Source organism: Haliotis cracherodii, unplaced genomic scaffold (genome assembly GCF_022045235.1).
Source record: "Haliotis cracherodii isolate W230 unplaced genomic scaffold, xgHalCrac1.p SCAF_2, whole genome shotgun sequence".
NCBI lineage: Eukaryota > Metazoa > Mollusca > Gastropoda > Lepetellida > Haliotidae > Haliotis > Haliotis cracherodii.
In genome coordinates, this window is record NW_027266275.1 from 16,219,918 (window position 1) to 16,236,449 (window position 16,532).

Sequence of the window (16,532 nt, forward strand, 5' to 3'; positions counted from 1 at the left end):
TCATATCACTCTTGATGATACCCAGACTAGTATCCGAATCTTCCGACAGTGTCAATTGGTCAAAATATGATGCCAGACTTATCTTATAGAAATGGCAAAAACATATTTGACAGAAAAGGGCACCGTCCTGAGCCTCACACCTAGAGAGACACTCATACCTTAAATATACTCCTCAACTTTTGACAGGGATAATCAGGTCATTCTATTTAAATGAGAGAATCAGTTTTGTGTATCATGGTAAGATAAAAATAACCCTATAAAATGTGGAGTAGTATAAAATCTTTGTGCAGCGTGGCATTGTTCTACAGCAAAGGAAGATTCTTCTGAACATTGCGATAGAAGACGGACAAACTGATTGGTAACAAAATAAGCTACAAAATCATTAAGTCGCCAAACAATCTAAATCTAAACAAATTACAGAAAACTAGCAGCCTCCATCTGCTTCAATGCCCTGTTACTGTGGACATATTCATTGGGAAACAGACAAAATATACCACTATATTAAACCATCAACTGATAAGAAACCATTTGCAGTATCTAACATACACTACAAAAAACAAGTTCACGATCACTATTCTTTCGTGCTACTATAGTTAATCTATCATGCCATGACAGACTAACTATAGTAATGTAAGAATCGGGTGATCCTTAACCTTTTTTAGTAGTACAGCTTACATCAGAAAAATATATCTCGCCATCATTTATAATGAATGATAAAGGAATGCTTATGCACACATAGAAAGGAGAGATCAGAATTAACACATGACTTCATTGATAAGCTGTGGTTTCCTGATTGGGTCCAAGGCTAATCAGTAACTATAGACATTTATCATCCAAAATTGCTCCCACTGGAGATATGCTTGGATGAGATCAAGCGATATCTACACTGTAGATATCGCTGCGGAGAAATTACATCACAATGCTTTGCAGACCATTGTGACATCACTTGTTACCATGACGTCACAATCAAATGACATCACTAATGGCTCTGCTACTGGAGCTGTTTTCAGTACTTTTTACACTGAAGACACTGCTAATTACTGTCTACAAATTGAAAAAGTTGAAAGAATGATGTTGGATGATAAATAAAATCTCTCCCTCGTGTCTTTTGATATCAAATATATCAACAAAAATCCTCGGCAAGCCTCAGATTTTTTCCACTTTTATCAACTCATGTTGATATATTTGATATCAAAAGACACTCGGGTGAGATTCTCTATATCCACACACAGTGGCAGTAGATGAACGCATACAGCGTTCTGAATTGTCTCACACCCATACTGATCACAAACACATCAGTCACAAACACAAGCAACATAAACAAAAGCTGACAGTTATTGAAATGAAAGACAAAAGAAATTATGCAGGTTAATATTTTAGAGAAGTGGTGTACTATACTGGTATTGATGGACAGAGCAACACTTCAATGGAGAGTAGCACCATATACTACTCAAAAGAAGTTAAAGAGTACCCAACCTAGCTGTTCCTTAACTTCTTTTGAGTAGTTTATATGTGCAAACAAATACAGAATCAATATCAGTGTTTTTCGTTTGAGGCCAAACCAATTAAATGTTTTATTTGAATATTGTTTGGTAAACATAGCAAAATGCAAGCAAACACAAATACAGGTGACCCCAAAAAATGGTTATTTGATCAACAAAATTGTTAATCAATATATTTATTTTTACTTTTGTAAAATAATGTTGAAATTGGTCACTCATCCATAACAGAAAAAATAAAACTGGTCTGGCCTAAAAACAATCCATCAGGAACTGGTCATTAAAACGTGGAATTGTACACTACTCAAAAGAGGTTAAACACACTATTTTTTCCTATGACTATAGTTAATCTGTCAAGGCTGGTGGGTATTACTAAAGACTTTTTTGGGGGGGGGAGGATATATTGGTATAACTATGAATGTACTTTAACACCGACTAACTGAAGTGATGGCTTTAGGCGACCCTCCCCTGAATCTGTCGCCAACCACCCCTTCAAAAAATGTCCTCAGCCTTGTAGGCTTGTACAGCTGAGATACACCCTGCATGAAGTATTCAACTCCTGCTAACTACCCCTCCCTTTGCTGTGCAGGCCATTTAGCACTACAAGGCATGAAGGCCTATACCAAGCAGGCACTCTGTATCAGTAATATTTACAGCTGTTGTATTGCAGCAGCCCTAGCATCTAAGGGAGGTAACTATGCCTTTTACTACAGCCTAAGCCACTCTGGTGTGAAGGTTAGTAGCATACACAATACTAAAACATCGTTTAAGAGGAATGCAAGTTTCAGTATGACTGTGTCTTTCAACACGATAACATTTCTCAAGAAATCTCTCTATACATGATAACGAGTTACAGACTGATGATGAAAGTTGCAAGATCAGAGACATACTGGATGCCTTCCTACACTTCAAGTTTTGATAAAGGAACTTGGCTATACATTACGCAGATATATCTCACGTTAATCTTTCACGAGAACACATCCCAAATCATGAAAGTACTGATTTCCAAAGCAGCATTGTTAGGTAATTAATTTGGTTGTATGCCGATAAGAGTTACGGCCCTTCAATATGACATAACCGGTTGCGCAGTCTTTTAGGTGGGAAAATGGCCACATTCATCTGCCTTGTGATAATTTTAATACAAAAATTTGTCCACTGACATTGGAAGAACAAAACAAAATTCCGTAACAATCACTTCAAACTTTGCTATGTTTTTTTGTATTTCAGAATGAATCCTCATTTCAACATAAACTAATTTTAGTGAGAGTTTGTTGATTTTTTTCTCTTTTTTATATACAATTAGAGTCAAATGTCAGTAAAGTGCTTTAATGAAATTTTCATCTTGCCATTTTTCAAGTCGATGGATGTGTAAAACACCAACCGCAAAGATGATTGGCTAAGCATGACAGAATAGTATGGTGTGTACACCGATTCATGATATCACCATTTATACAACATGTGTGCATACGCAGAATCCGACACTCCAATATCTCCCTCCCTACACACTGGTTCCTGACAGACTTTATGATGAGAAAAGATTCTTGAAAAATCACGCAGTATAGTTCTGATCTTGCACCCTTAACAACAAATATACATGTATAACACATGAAAATGGAAAGCTCAAGAAGATCATGTGATATTCCCAGGTCACATCTGTCTGACCATCATTGTCCAAATTAATCTCGTAAAAAGAATCAGAACTTAGAATCGTCTAAAATTGTTCACAAAATAGGTAAAACAGTTTAGTGCACTTTTTTTCACATTTTCAAAAACAACCCACTACACAGTTAAATATCAACACAACATTGTGAAAAGGAAAATGCTTGTACTATGATCTTGAAAATACAGTTTCAAATGAGGATTTTCAAAGTCAGAGATAATGAACTATATCACTAAATTCAACTAAGGGTCACTTGGTCTTGGACCAAGCAAACTGTTGTACGGCTAAAAGAAATAATAGTCTTGGTTCTCAGGCACCGCCCACATCAACATATAGTCTGCCGCATGTTTTGTTTTTATTTCCATTTAAATTTTTTTTTTTTTTTAATATTCCGCATCTTGAATACACAACCCTGGCAGTGAAATGCTACAATACTTAAGAACAATATGATTTCACAAAAATGATTGTAAACAAACTTTGGTTACATACTAGTTTGAACTACAAAAAAAACACACACAAAAAAACACACCGCCCGCCCGCCCGCCCGCCCGCCCGCCCGCACTATATTTTCAAAAGCCATTGCCTGAGAACCAATTCTTTTATTTTTTTAAGCCTAAGCATCGACCCTACAGTCCTACAGTGATGTACAATCAGCCAGTTCCAGACCAGGCCTTCAATCAGCCAGTTCCAGACCAGGCCTTCAATAAGCCAGTTCCAGACCAGGCCTTCAATAAGCCAGTTCCAGACCAGGCCTTCAATCAGCCAGTTCCAGACCAGGCCTTCAATCAGCCAGTTCCAGACCAGGCCTTCAATCAGCCAGTTCCAGACCAGGCCTTCAATAAGCCAGTTCCAGACCAGGCCTTCAATCAGCCAGTTCCAGACCAGGCCTTCAATAAGCCAGTTCCAGACCAGGCCTTCAATCAGCCAGTTCCAGACCAGGCCTTCAATAAGCCAGTTCCAGACCAGGCCTTCAATCAGCCAGTTCCAGACCAGGCTTTCAATCAGCCTGTTCCAGACCAGGCATTCAATCAGCCAGTTCCAGACCAGGCATTCGATCAGCCAACTGGCAGAGGAAAATTGTCCCCAATACATGGTATATCCATTTTCAGCAACCATTGTGGCCAACCAATCTCCACTTTCATGACAAGTATGAGGGACACTTCAATAACAAGTACGGGGAAAAAGCTATCTGCCCTGGACTTCCCCAGGGACACTTAAAAATGAGGCACTTCTCTAAGATGATGTCTGAACGAACAACATAAATATATCTGTGTTTGTATGTACATGGTCTTCTTTGACTTCCTGTGCCCTGACAAGTCGCATGACGAGGCACCACAGCAAATACATTACACCTGAAAACAATCAACAATGCCTGATATGTGATCTTCACACATAACACAGAGGAATCACCATAACAAATATACACAGCTTCACGTCACAGTGACAACATAGGAAACACGAAATCATTTCAGGTCTTATGCATTGGTGGATTTTCGAAGGCTGATAGAATGACAGAAAGGGATGATAGGATTGTTCAAAATACAAAATACAAAATATGTACGCTTAACAAGATCTTCCCATACAGATATGGACTCCTGTATCCATTGAAATAAAGACTGAGAACACATAACCTATACTCCCACATCATTCTTTATCACAGAATAAGATGGTCATCGTGTACATGGTGTAGGAAAATAACACTGCACAAAAATAACAAGTTTGTTTCTCTCCACCGTGATCAAAGAAAAAAAATAACTCTTCTGAATCATAACATTACTTGAAAAGAAATAGGAACATACAACTGAAATCGAAATGCAAAAACAATTTCTGTAAAGTTTCCTTAAATTTTTTTTTTTTTTAAAAACTGTTGATTTTCTGTTCCATCATTTTTTAATGTTTAAAAATAAAAACTGTATCTAAATTATTTTCAACAACTGGGGATTGAAAAAAACATTCCGCTAAGCTTTGGTAACTTTGCACAAAGCCTTGATAGAGATCCACAGCAAGCCTCCAACTTCACAGTTGACAGCAATAACAAGAAAATCGGCAGCGGTCAGCCCTCCTCCATCACCGACCAACAACATTCAAGGCCATGTAGCACCTTGAGAACGCAAGACAACACTATCAGTTGATTGGATAAGAGTTGGGCTTGTTCGATCGGTGGAATCGCTTGTTGACCGCCATGCTTACTATCATGTCTTGTCGTTCTTCTCGCTCGGCAATGCGCTTGGTTTTGCAAATTTTTCTGGGCTGGGTCTGGGTTTCTGAAAGGGATGATGTAAAACGTCAGTACTGGAAGCTCATTCAGGTGGTGAGTGAAATGAGTGGAGTCGCAAAACGATTTAAAGACCGAGAACGGTGGAATTTGCTTCAAGTTGTTGCTAATAGTTTATCAAAATGTAAGTGACAGGCGGACATGATTTGGAACCTAGTGATAAGGGCGAGGGGACCATGATGGCTGGAATGACCTCTTTGTTTATACACAGTGGGAGCTTGCTTCTGGTTCATCATTTTGGATTCAAACCTGGACCAGGCAAATCAGTGGACAAGAGTGTATGATATCTGATCATGAAGGTTATGATAGAGTTATCTCCCCTGTCCTACTGACAATCCAAGGACAGGTATTCATTACTGTGACTATCTGAATCTAATGTACTGGAAACCATATCTGGTGGGGACCCAGTGAAGGTATTCTATGTCACGTGTGTCATGACATACCTACCTCATGGCATGACATGTTCACTGCTGGAAATAGTTGCCTGCCAACTAGTCAAATGCCAGTGACTTTTAAATTGGGCTAGTAACATTTCAGTCAAGCTGGCCCAAATGTCTATTTGAAAATTCTTGTCAAATACTTATTCATTTCTAGTATTTTCTACAAATCATCGAGTCAGCTGAGGCATCATTTATTGTCATTTTGTTTTCAATACGTAGTTTATTGGAAACTGGGTTATTTCTGGAAACTGATTGACTGATATGCATGTACATGTGCAAGTAGTTGTGGCTGTGAAAGTCGAAGAACCACCACAAATGTATAATACCAAGCAACTTCTCAGCTTAGCTGTTGTTAAACATGATAATCTTAAGACTATTTTAATACATTTTGCAAATAGTGACCTCCATTAAGTAGGGCTAGTAAAATAAGATGACTTTTAACATTTACAGTTACAAACATGACATTCTCAACATGAGTTTGAATCGAAAACGCGATGCTTACGATGATGAATTCAAACTGCGAGTCTTCGCTCTAGCTGATATATTTTCTCACGGGTTCATAATTCTATATACACCGATTCACAAAATGGTGCTTCGTTGTTGATGGCAACATATAACAATCATTATGAGATTAAAAAAACCCACGAGAAACAGCTTCCCACATTATGAAAGTGGATGACTGGTTTGTTAAATCTTTATTAGAAATAATAATGACTTTTTCAATATAATTCCAACATTTTTCATCTTATATTTTTGAACATCTGCAAGTACCGGCACATGTCTTGCAGTCCGACTATGCAGTGTTTTTTTGCCTTTTCGGCTTATCTGCGGGTCATATCATTTTCTTTGGTATTTCAATGGTCAAGTTAACACCTCGGCTTATCTACGGGGTCGGCTTATCCGCGGTCATATACGGTAACAAGCCGTCCTGGCCAGTGAACCTTGGATACTCATCCTACACTGGACATGCACAGCGATATCCGAGTAACAGATTCCCTAATTGAGAAATCATGAGAATTTGTTCACTCTACACCCGGAATCAACAGATATGAATGATATCTCCAACTAAAAACATGCTGTATTTGATAAATAAACATATGCATAATGACTTACAGCTCCATCAGTTTTACTTTTTAAAACTTGTTCAGAATGGACAATGAATTTACTGGCTCAGCATGACATCATCATAATGGTTTACACACAGGAGATTTATACGGCTAAGTACTTCCCTGACGGACTAGGGCTGGGACGGGTAACTCGGGTACCCACAGGACTACCCAGACCCGTGGTAAGTTAAGTGATATATTGTTTAATGGCAAAAACTCACTATAGCTCAGTGGTTTCACTACAAGTCACTAATGTTTGCATTTCTTTCTGACGATGCACTGATTCCTTTTGACTTGTAAATGTTTGAGTAATGATAAAGCTTCAGTCAACTTCAGTGAACGCATGTATCTAAATAGTTTTAGCCAGAGCTGCAGTCAAACAAATACCGGTCAGACATTTTGTTCCAAACTCTTGAGACCTACAGTGGGTACCCAGGTAGGGTCAGGTAATAGGGGGTCGGGTACCCGGGTAGTAAATTTGGACTCGTCCCAGCCCTATTGCATACAGTGTTTAAGAAGATTCAATCTTCCTTCTGCCCAGCTGACAAAGGGTATTTGTGTAATGGGTTAACTTAGGCATATTCTAATAATATCATCCAATCAGATTCAATATCCAATTTAATTTCATGATAGGCCTAAGCTAGCAAGAGCACTTAGGCTACACTATTGTTAGTGAAGCAAGAGAACATGATTGTAAACCATTACGGCAAAGTCATGGAAAAAAACCAGCAATTAATCTATTTCTATTCTATTTTATGAGTGTGGATATTGACTTTGTTTTAAATTGAGGATCATTTGTGCAAAACTTGAAAATAAATCCTGTATTGGAAAAAGTAACAATAGATGCTTAAGTATATATACTACTCAAAAGAAGTTAAGGATCACCAGACCTTTCCTATTATTATAGTTATTCTGTCATGCCATGACACCCCTATTTACTACTGGGATTGCAATGTGTTTAGCTGTATTGCTGATAGTCTAGATGTTATAAGATGAATGATAAGACTGGGTTGTCAAGCATCCTTTTACCACTTCCGACCAAATGATAATTCAAATATTCACATTTTCTACAGAATTGTTGGTATATGACTTTTCATATATACTACTCAAAAGAAGTTAAATCTGTCATGGCATGACAGATTAACTATAGTCATATGAAAGGATCAAATGGTGTTACTTCTTTTGAGTAGAATATAACTGTCAGTATTGTCTTGTTCTGTATAAATATATATATATATATCTTATAACATGCGGTTTCTGCTCTAGACTAACGAAAATATTACAGTGTTGCACCGTAACTGCAGAATAACTGAATCTCATTTTATGTACATGATCCATATCAATTAAGATGCTACCAAGAGTCATTAGCAGATGACATCCCACCCCTCATGGAATTTGGCTACTTTTCCCCATATTTGGTTCAGTGCCCTTTGATACCATCAGGTAAGTGAAGAAAAAATTAATGCTGTTCAGTATATTTCAAAATCCCAAATGAAACGTCACCAGTTCACCACTAGACTGATCTTTATAGCAAGTTTCAATTAGAAATATTTATTTTGGAGTTCTGCACCAGAAACAACTTGTTTTCATCATGAAAAATCATGACAAAAAAAAAGAAAGAAGAGAATAAATATCCCAAATCATCAAAAAGCACCAGTTCCTAACTAGACTGATCTATATAGACAGTTTCAAAAAGAAATATTAACAGTTTTGGAGTTCTGCTCCAGAAATGGAAAACAGACGGCTGATGGATGGACGGACGGATGGACATGCTGATCATTCAAAGCATGGAAAACATGGATTCCTATATTATCATGATTATGAAATATAAAACATAATAATTTAAAAACAGAAACATCTATTGTGTATTAACGTTTCTTAGACCCTACATGCTAAATGTTAATGTGTGGAGAGTATTTTGGTAGCTTTCCATGTAAGACTGTATAATTACAAAAGAGAGCAGCAAAGCTGCACGTTGAACCAGCTAACATTTGCAAACAAAACACAAACAGCCAACAAGACAGATGCATGCTGCAGTACCAAATAATGCAACGATGGAGCTGATGATGTTGCACAGAAACTCACATGGATGTTAGGGTTTACCACAGGCATGCTGCTGAACACTGGTGGCGACGTGCCAGGGAGGAACGCTGGTGGGGCTGTCACCGTTGCTGCTGCCACCGACCCCGTGTGTGGGGCTGACTGATGACCAGGGGTGTGGCCAGGTGGGTGCGAGGGAGGGTGGAAAGGCTGACCCGGCAAACTGCGTCTCATCGGACTCGGGGGACTTTTAGCTACGAACGTCAAACCTGGCAGCAGAACAACACAATGTGTGACGATGGGTGAATGAGTGAGCACACCGAGAAATACTGAGAGGAGAAGGAGGAGGAGGAGACTGTGGAGGAGAGAAAATGAAACGGAGGAAGAGAGGAAGGACATGAGAAGGTGGGACGGAGAGAAGGTAGGGAAGGGGAGGTTACAAGGTCGAGAAGGGACGGTAGAGGAGAGGAGAAGGTTGAGGAGGAGAGTAAAGGAGGAATGGAGGAAGAGAATGTGAGAAGTAGAAGGGAAGGAGAAGGTGGAGGCAAGAAGCAGGAGAGGAGAGGGATGAGGTGGAAAAGTGCAGAGAGGACAGGGATGACAAGGTGGAGAAGGTAGAGGAGAAGGTAGAGGAGAGAAGGTTGAGGAGGAGAGTAAAGCAGGAATGGAGGAAGAGAATGTGGACAGGATGAGAAGGTGGAGGGGAGATGGTTAGAGAAGGTTGAGGAGAGCAGAAGCGAAGGAGAAAATGGAGAAGGATGAGAAGGTGGAAGAGAGAAGAGGTGGAGGAGAGGAGGAGAGATGTGGAGAGGATGAGAAGGTGGAAGAGAGAAGAGGTGGAGGAGAAGAGGAGAGATGTGGAGAGGATGAGAAGATGGAGGGGAGATGGTGAGAGAAGGTTGAGGAGAGGATGAGAAGGCGGAGGAGAGGAGGAGGTAGAGGAGATGGTGGAGAGATGTGGAGAGGAGAAGGTGGAGAAATGCGGAGAGAAGGTGGAGGAGAGGAGAAGGTGGAGGAGATGGTGGAAAGGTGGTGGAGAGATGCGGAGAGAAGGTGGAGGAGATGGTGGAGAGGTGGTGGAGAGATGTGGAGAGGAGAAGGTGGAGGAGAGGAGGTGAAGGAGTGAATCATGCTTGATTATCTATCCTTTTCTGTGCACAGGTCCACAAACTGTCTGTGCCATTTTTATTTAAGTGTTAGTAGTCACAATTGTAAATGAATTTAGAGATTTTTGTTGGGGAGTGCAGCACCTTATCTGGTTAGGGTGAAAATATGAGCTATCTACTAAACTAGTCTCAGAGAGTTTCCTTTTAATCATTAAGGTGTCAGGCTTTATTCAATGAAGCAGTGGAACCAAGAATAATTTATTTAGTCTATTTCCAGGCAGAGAGCGATATTCAGCAGTGCTACATATATATATATATATATATATATATATATATATATATATATATATATATATATATATATATATATATATCAGCCTGAATGTAATCAGACTAGTGGTTAATACCACAAGCAAACATCAATACCTGTCAGCAAGGGGCTCATTCCACAAAGTGATCATACCACTGTTAAGTATGGCAGTTACGATCACCTCAGCACTAAGATCACTTTGGGAACAGGGTACAGGACACTAGATTGTGACACTCGATCCCCATTTCTGTTGGCTCCTATTACAAGCAGTGGGTACCCGCAGATTCCCCATTGTTTTATACAAAGTTTAGAATTTTTAACAACTGTTTTTGCACAGAATATCTACGGAAAAAGGTTGGATAATCAAGAACGATGGCTTCACATTACTTTCCAAATCACAATGAAACATGATGATAAAAGCCTGCCTGATGAGGAACATCTGCAACACAGGCAAAGCAAGGCAAAGGCTGTAGGATGCTGCACATGGATTATGAATTAAGTGTGCTCTTGGTGCCTGGATCACATAGATAGATCAGAAGTGATTGTGGACATGAAATGCAAACTAGATCATGAAGCACATCCAGCCAGGCAAACATAGCAAACAACAGCCCCCTTCTGAAACATTCGCAAACACTATAATGGACCACTAATGTGAGGTGAAGTGTAATTGAGTTTTATTACCCACGTGGAGAAGATACAGGTTGTAAGATACTAAATCCGTACGTCACACGTGTGTCGTACAAGGTTGACCTTGTTTTATTCGTTTTGATTGGATAACCGTGACCTCTGTCACACCGGGACTACTTTTTTCATTCATAAAAAATCGCGAGACGTCATTCATTTTGCGATTACAAGGCAGAACTGAAGAAATTCATGAGAACGAGAGATATTTACAAACACTTTATTAAACCAAACAAGATAGTCACACGCATCAAATTCGGTTTGCATTCTATATAAGTTATGCATAGAGCTCCTACAGACATATAATAGACGTTACAGATCATTTCCCTCATATAGAGACACCAAGACATTCCAAGGCTGGCACCAAGCCCCAGTCTTTGTTTTGATCTCTAAATGTTAAGTGCCAGACTGGGAAACAACAAGTATTATGTAGAAACATCTTTAGGTACAAGGCCAAAGGATCGAACCACTGACCTTCCTCTCTCTTGGAAGACGCTCTAGGACAACTAATGTGTGTTCGACTGACTGGCTGTGAAGAGTCAACAAACTTGTAATTCTGATGTATACAAACCAACATTCATCTACCTGTGGTGACAAGAAGAGTTGGGGACACTGAAACTAATGCCTACCAGGTGACAGTGGTCTGGCTGTGGTATTGGAAACAGACTATTGTGCGCTAAGAGCATGCTAAGATATCTCCTAGGTGATAGTGGTCTGGCTGTGGTATTGGAAACAGACTATTGTGCACTGATCTGACCATACAAAGATACCTACCAGATGACAATGGTCTGGTTGTAGTGATAAGAAGAGTTTTGAAGACTTTAACAGATCAGGCTAAGATACCTACCGAGAGAGTGGTATCGGTGTGGTGTATGAAACATACACAAGTGTGCACTGATCTGAACTCACTAAGATACCACCCAGGTGACAGTCATATGGCTGTAGTGTTGGAAACAGACTATTGGGCACTGATCTGAGCTCACTAAGAAACCTGTCTACCAGATGACAATGGTCTGGCTGTGGTATTGGAGGAGGCATAGGGTATTGTGCATCAATATGAACTTGCTAAGATACCTACCAGGTGACAGTGGTCTGGCTGTGGTATTGGAGGAGGCATAGGGTATTGTGCATCAATATGAACTTGCTAAGATACCTACCAGGTGACAGTGGTCTGGCTGTGGTATTGGAGGAGGCATAGGGTATTGTGCATCAATATGATTTTGCTAAGATACCTACCAGGTGACAGTGGTCTGGCTGTGGTATTGGAGGAGGCATAGGGTATTGTGCATCAATATGAACTTGCTAAGATACCTACCAGGTGACAGTGGTCTGGCTGTGGTATTGGAGGAGGCAAAAGGTATTGTGCATCAATATGATTTTGCTAAGATACCTACCAGGTGACAGTGGTCTGGCTGTGGTATTGGAGGAGGCATAGGGTATTGTGCATCAATATGATTTTGCTAAGATACCTACCAGGTGACAGTGCTCTGGCTGTGGTATTGGAGGAGGCATAGGGTATTGTGCATCAATGTGAACTTGCTAAGATACCTACCAGGTGACAGTGGTCTGGCTGTGGTATTGGAGGAGGCATAGGGTATTGTGCATCAATATGAACTTGCTAAGATACCTACCAGGTGACAGTGGTCTGGCTGTGGTATTGGAGGAGGCATAGGGTATTGGACTAGAAACTGTACGGGGACGGACTGTGTGACCAGACATATCATGCTGTTTGCTCATCTCGTTAAAGTGCCTGGAAACATGAAATAATTCAATATCATGTGGTGGAAAAATATCATCTCTGCAAGATGGTCCTTCCTTCAGACATTTGACCAAAACAATGTAAATTACTTGACTCAGGTAGGCTGGAAGCAAAAGAATACTGTTAGAAACTAGTCAAGTCAACAAGCGAATTGGCCATGTTTTGAGACAATGACACAATGAACACCATTTGTAAAGTCTCAGAAAGTGAGTGAATGTTTTCTTCAGTCACATCAGCAATATTTTAGTTATATCATGGCAACTTGTAAATATTCATCTATGGGGCAGGTTTGTAGACTACATTACCAAATATCCTTGCCACTGACACACGATCAGTCAGGTCAGTAATTGTGACCCCCAAATGCTCATGGGAGGACTCTTACAAACAGCATTAACTAATGGGGACCTATTCTGCCCTGGAATTCAGACATGGCTGCTAAAGTGACATCATGAGTGCCAATAGTAATATGCCATGAAAAAGCTATGTGAGAAACTTGAGCAATATTACACTAGTGATGCCATCTGCAGCCAGTTCTTTACTTCTGTGGCTGAACCTGATCTTACCTCTCATCATCCATCTCAAGACTGGATTCGCTCTCTGACAGATGGCGGCAGAGACTCTCCCTCCTCTCCATCTCCAGCTGAAGACGGCGCTGCAGTCGCAGGTTCTCCTCCCGGATGTGCCGCTCCTCCTGGGCGTATTGTGCCATCTTCTCCTCATCTGGAACACACAGCATCTCAGTATCACAAGGAGAAACATGACACTTCAGTATCACAAGGAGAGACACAGCGCCTCAGTATCACAAGGAGAGACACAGCACTTCAGTATCACAAGGAGAGACACAGTGCCTCAGTATCACAAGGAGAGACACAACGCCTCAGTATCACAAGGAGAGACACAGTGCCTCAGTATCACAAGGAGAGACACAGCGCCTCAGTATCACAAGGAGAGACACAGCACTTCAGTATCACAAGGAGAGACACAGCACTTCAGTATCACAAGGAGAGACACAGCGCCTCAGTATCACAAGGAGAGACACCATCATACTGTTACAAGGAGAGACACAGCACTTCAGTATCACAAGGAGAGACACAGCGCCTCAGTATCACAAGGAGAGACACCATCATACTGTTACAAGGAGAGACACAGCGCCTCAGTATCACAAGGAGAGACACCATCATACTGTTACAAGGAGAGACACAGCATCTCAGTATCACAAGGAGAGACACCATCATACTGTTACAAGGAGAGACACAGCGCCTCAGTATCACAAGGAGAGACACCATCATACTGTTACAAGGAGAGACACAGCGCCTCAGTATCACAAGGAGAGACACCATCATACTGTTACAAGGAGAGACACAGCGCCTCAGTATCACAAGGAGAGACACCATCATACTGTTACAAGGAGAGACACAGCGCCTCAGTATCACAAGGAGAGACACCATCATACTGTTACAAGGAGAGACACAGCGTCTCAGTATCACAAGGAGAGACACCATCATACTGTTACAAGGAGAGACACAGCGCCTCAGTATCACAAGGAGAGACACCATCATACTGTTACAAGGAGAGACACAGCGCCTCAGTATCACAAGGAGAGACACCATCATACTGTTACAAGGAGAGACACAGCGCCTCAGTATCACAAGGAGAGACACCATCATACTGTTACAAGGAGAGACACAGCACTTCAGTATCACAAGGAGAGACACAGCGCCTCAGTATCACAAGGAGAGACACCATCATACTGTTACAAGGAGAGACACAGCGCCTCAGTATCACAAGGAGAGACACCATCATACTGTTACAAGGAGAGACACAGCGCCTCAGTATCACAAGGAGAGACACCATCATACTGTTACAAGGAGAGACACAGCGCCTCAGTATCACAAGGAGAGACACCATCATACTGTTACAAGGAGAGACACAGCGCCTCAGTATCACAAGGAGAGACACCATCATACTGTTACAAGGAGAGACACTGCGCCTCAGTATCACAAGGAGAGACACCATCATACTGTTACAAGGAGAGACACAGCGCCTCAGTATCACAAGGAGAGACACCATCATACTGTTACAAGGAGAGACACAGCGTCTCAGTATCACAAGGAGAGACACCATCATACTGTTACAAGGAGAGACACAGCGCCTCAGTATCACAAGGAGAGACACCATCATACTGTTACAAGGAGAGACACTGCGCCTCAGTATCACAAGGAGAGACACCATCATACTGTTACAAGGAGAGACACACATGCACAAATCAGAGCTTAGGTAATCCCAAGGTCATCAGAAGGTAATACTAGCACTAGAATAGTCGGCCTTCAAAATTTTATCACTTCAATGCCCTACAACAAGGATGCGATGTACCAAATGTCATCCTACAACAGTAAACCAGGAAACACTTCTTGAGTTAATGTAAACACCAATCCTGGTACATTTTTTAAGTGTACAATCTTGAGAGTGAATTTGAGCTCCATTATCAGTGGCAAGTACTTCAAGAACATTCCAACGGACTTTCCAGCCTATATTCCACATATGATGTCCCTTGGTGGAATCCAATGTAACAATGAAAACATAGCATACGCCCTACAGCATTATCAGTGAAAGTAGATCACTGACATACCATCATTTGTCATAGATAGTTATTCAAATAAAAGAACTACATTCATATGATCTAAAACATATCTGAAGAAAAAGGCATTTTAGTGAAAATGGCAAACATACTTTACAAATAGCCTTCTCTATGACTTTGACCTCATATATAGGTCACACAAAAACCATCTCGGCCCCACCCAAAGGAAGAGTGAGTGAGTTGGATTTTACGCCGCTTTTAACAGTATTCCAGTTATATCGCGGTGTGTCAGCTTAATGTGGTAGGAAAGCTCGAAGTGATGCAGGTCTCAGATGTTTACCACCGAGAAACCCACGAGCACGGGTATGGTGCTGACAAACCTAGAAACATAATCGGGGCGAACCGGGATTCGAACCCACAATCCTAGGTTTCTGGCATGCCCAAGGGACGCAACTCTGCACAGCGAATCGCAGCGCCTTAGACAACTGGGCCACCCGTGCCCCCACCCCCCAAAGGAAGATATATACCAAGATTCCTTGACCATTGTTGACCAACAGTAGTTCCTTCGTGAATTTAACAAACCTTTTTTTCAAGCTGAATTAAATCTTGACTTGACATTTCAACGTGATACAAAAATGTCAAGAGTTATAAAGACAAAAATGATATGATATCCTTGACATGTCCAAGCAGTGGACAAGCATTTACATGGTGTTGCATAAAAAGCTGCCATCAAATTTCGTGGTTTGGTCAGCTGCTGTAAATGTATGTTCTGACAAGGAAGATCTGTCTGTCCCTGTGTGTACTCACGTTCTGACAAGGAGGATCTGTCTGTCCCTGTGTGTACTCACGTTCTGACAGGGAGGATCTGTCTGTCCCTGTATGTCCACGTGTGTACTCACGTTCTGACAAGGAGGATCTGTCTGTGTGTACTCACGTTCTGACAAGGAGGATCTGTCTGTCCCTGTGTGGACTCACGTTCTGACAAGGAGGATCTGTCTGTCCACGTGTGTACTCATGTTCTGACAAGGAGGATCTGTCTGTCCCTGTCTGTCCACGTGTGTACTCACGTTCTGACAAG

General features: G+C 41.1%; 2 protein-coding genes across 2 annotated transcripts in view; one reads left to right on the forward strand and one right to left on the reverse strand.

The window, feature by feature from the left end:
- Positions 1 to 3,719: 3,719 nt before the first annotated feature.
- The window catches only part of LOC139469876 (coiled-coil domain-containing protein 6-like), a 35,945-nt gene continuing 23,132 nt past the window's right edge, over positions 3,720 to 16,532 (reverse strand). Inside the window, exons 6-9 of the mRNA XM_071252192.1 lie at positions 13,440 to 13,596; positions 12,749 to 12,867; positions 9,066 to 9,289; positions 3,720 to 5,423 (exon numbers count right to left, since the gene is read on the reverse strand). Of these exons, the coding sequence (XP_071108293.1) occupies positions 5,352 to 5,423; positions 9,066 to 9,289; positions 12,749 to 12,867; positions 13,440 to 13,596 (572 nt within the window). The 3' untranslated portion in view covers positions 3,720 to 5,351. The remainder of the gene's footprint in view (positions 5,424 to 9,065; positions 9,290 to 12,748; positions 12,868 to 13,439; positions 13,597 to 16,532) is intronic.
- Positions 3,802 to 4,377, forward strand: LOC139467474 (uncharacterized). The gene has a single exon (XM_071249019.1). It carries the CDS (start codon positions 3,802 to 3,804, stop codon positions 4,375 to 4,377), a length of 576 nt encoding a protein of 191 aa, XP_071105120.1.

What these genes read in the sequence shown, in the direction of transcription:
- LOC139467474 (XM_071249019.1), top strand. Translation starts at nt 3,802, where the DNA reads ATGTACAATCAGCCAGTTCCAGACCAGGCCTTCAATCAGCCAGTTCCA.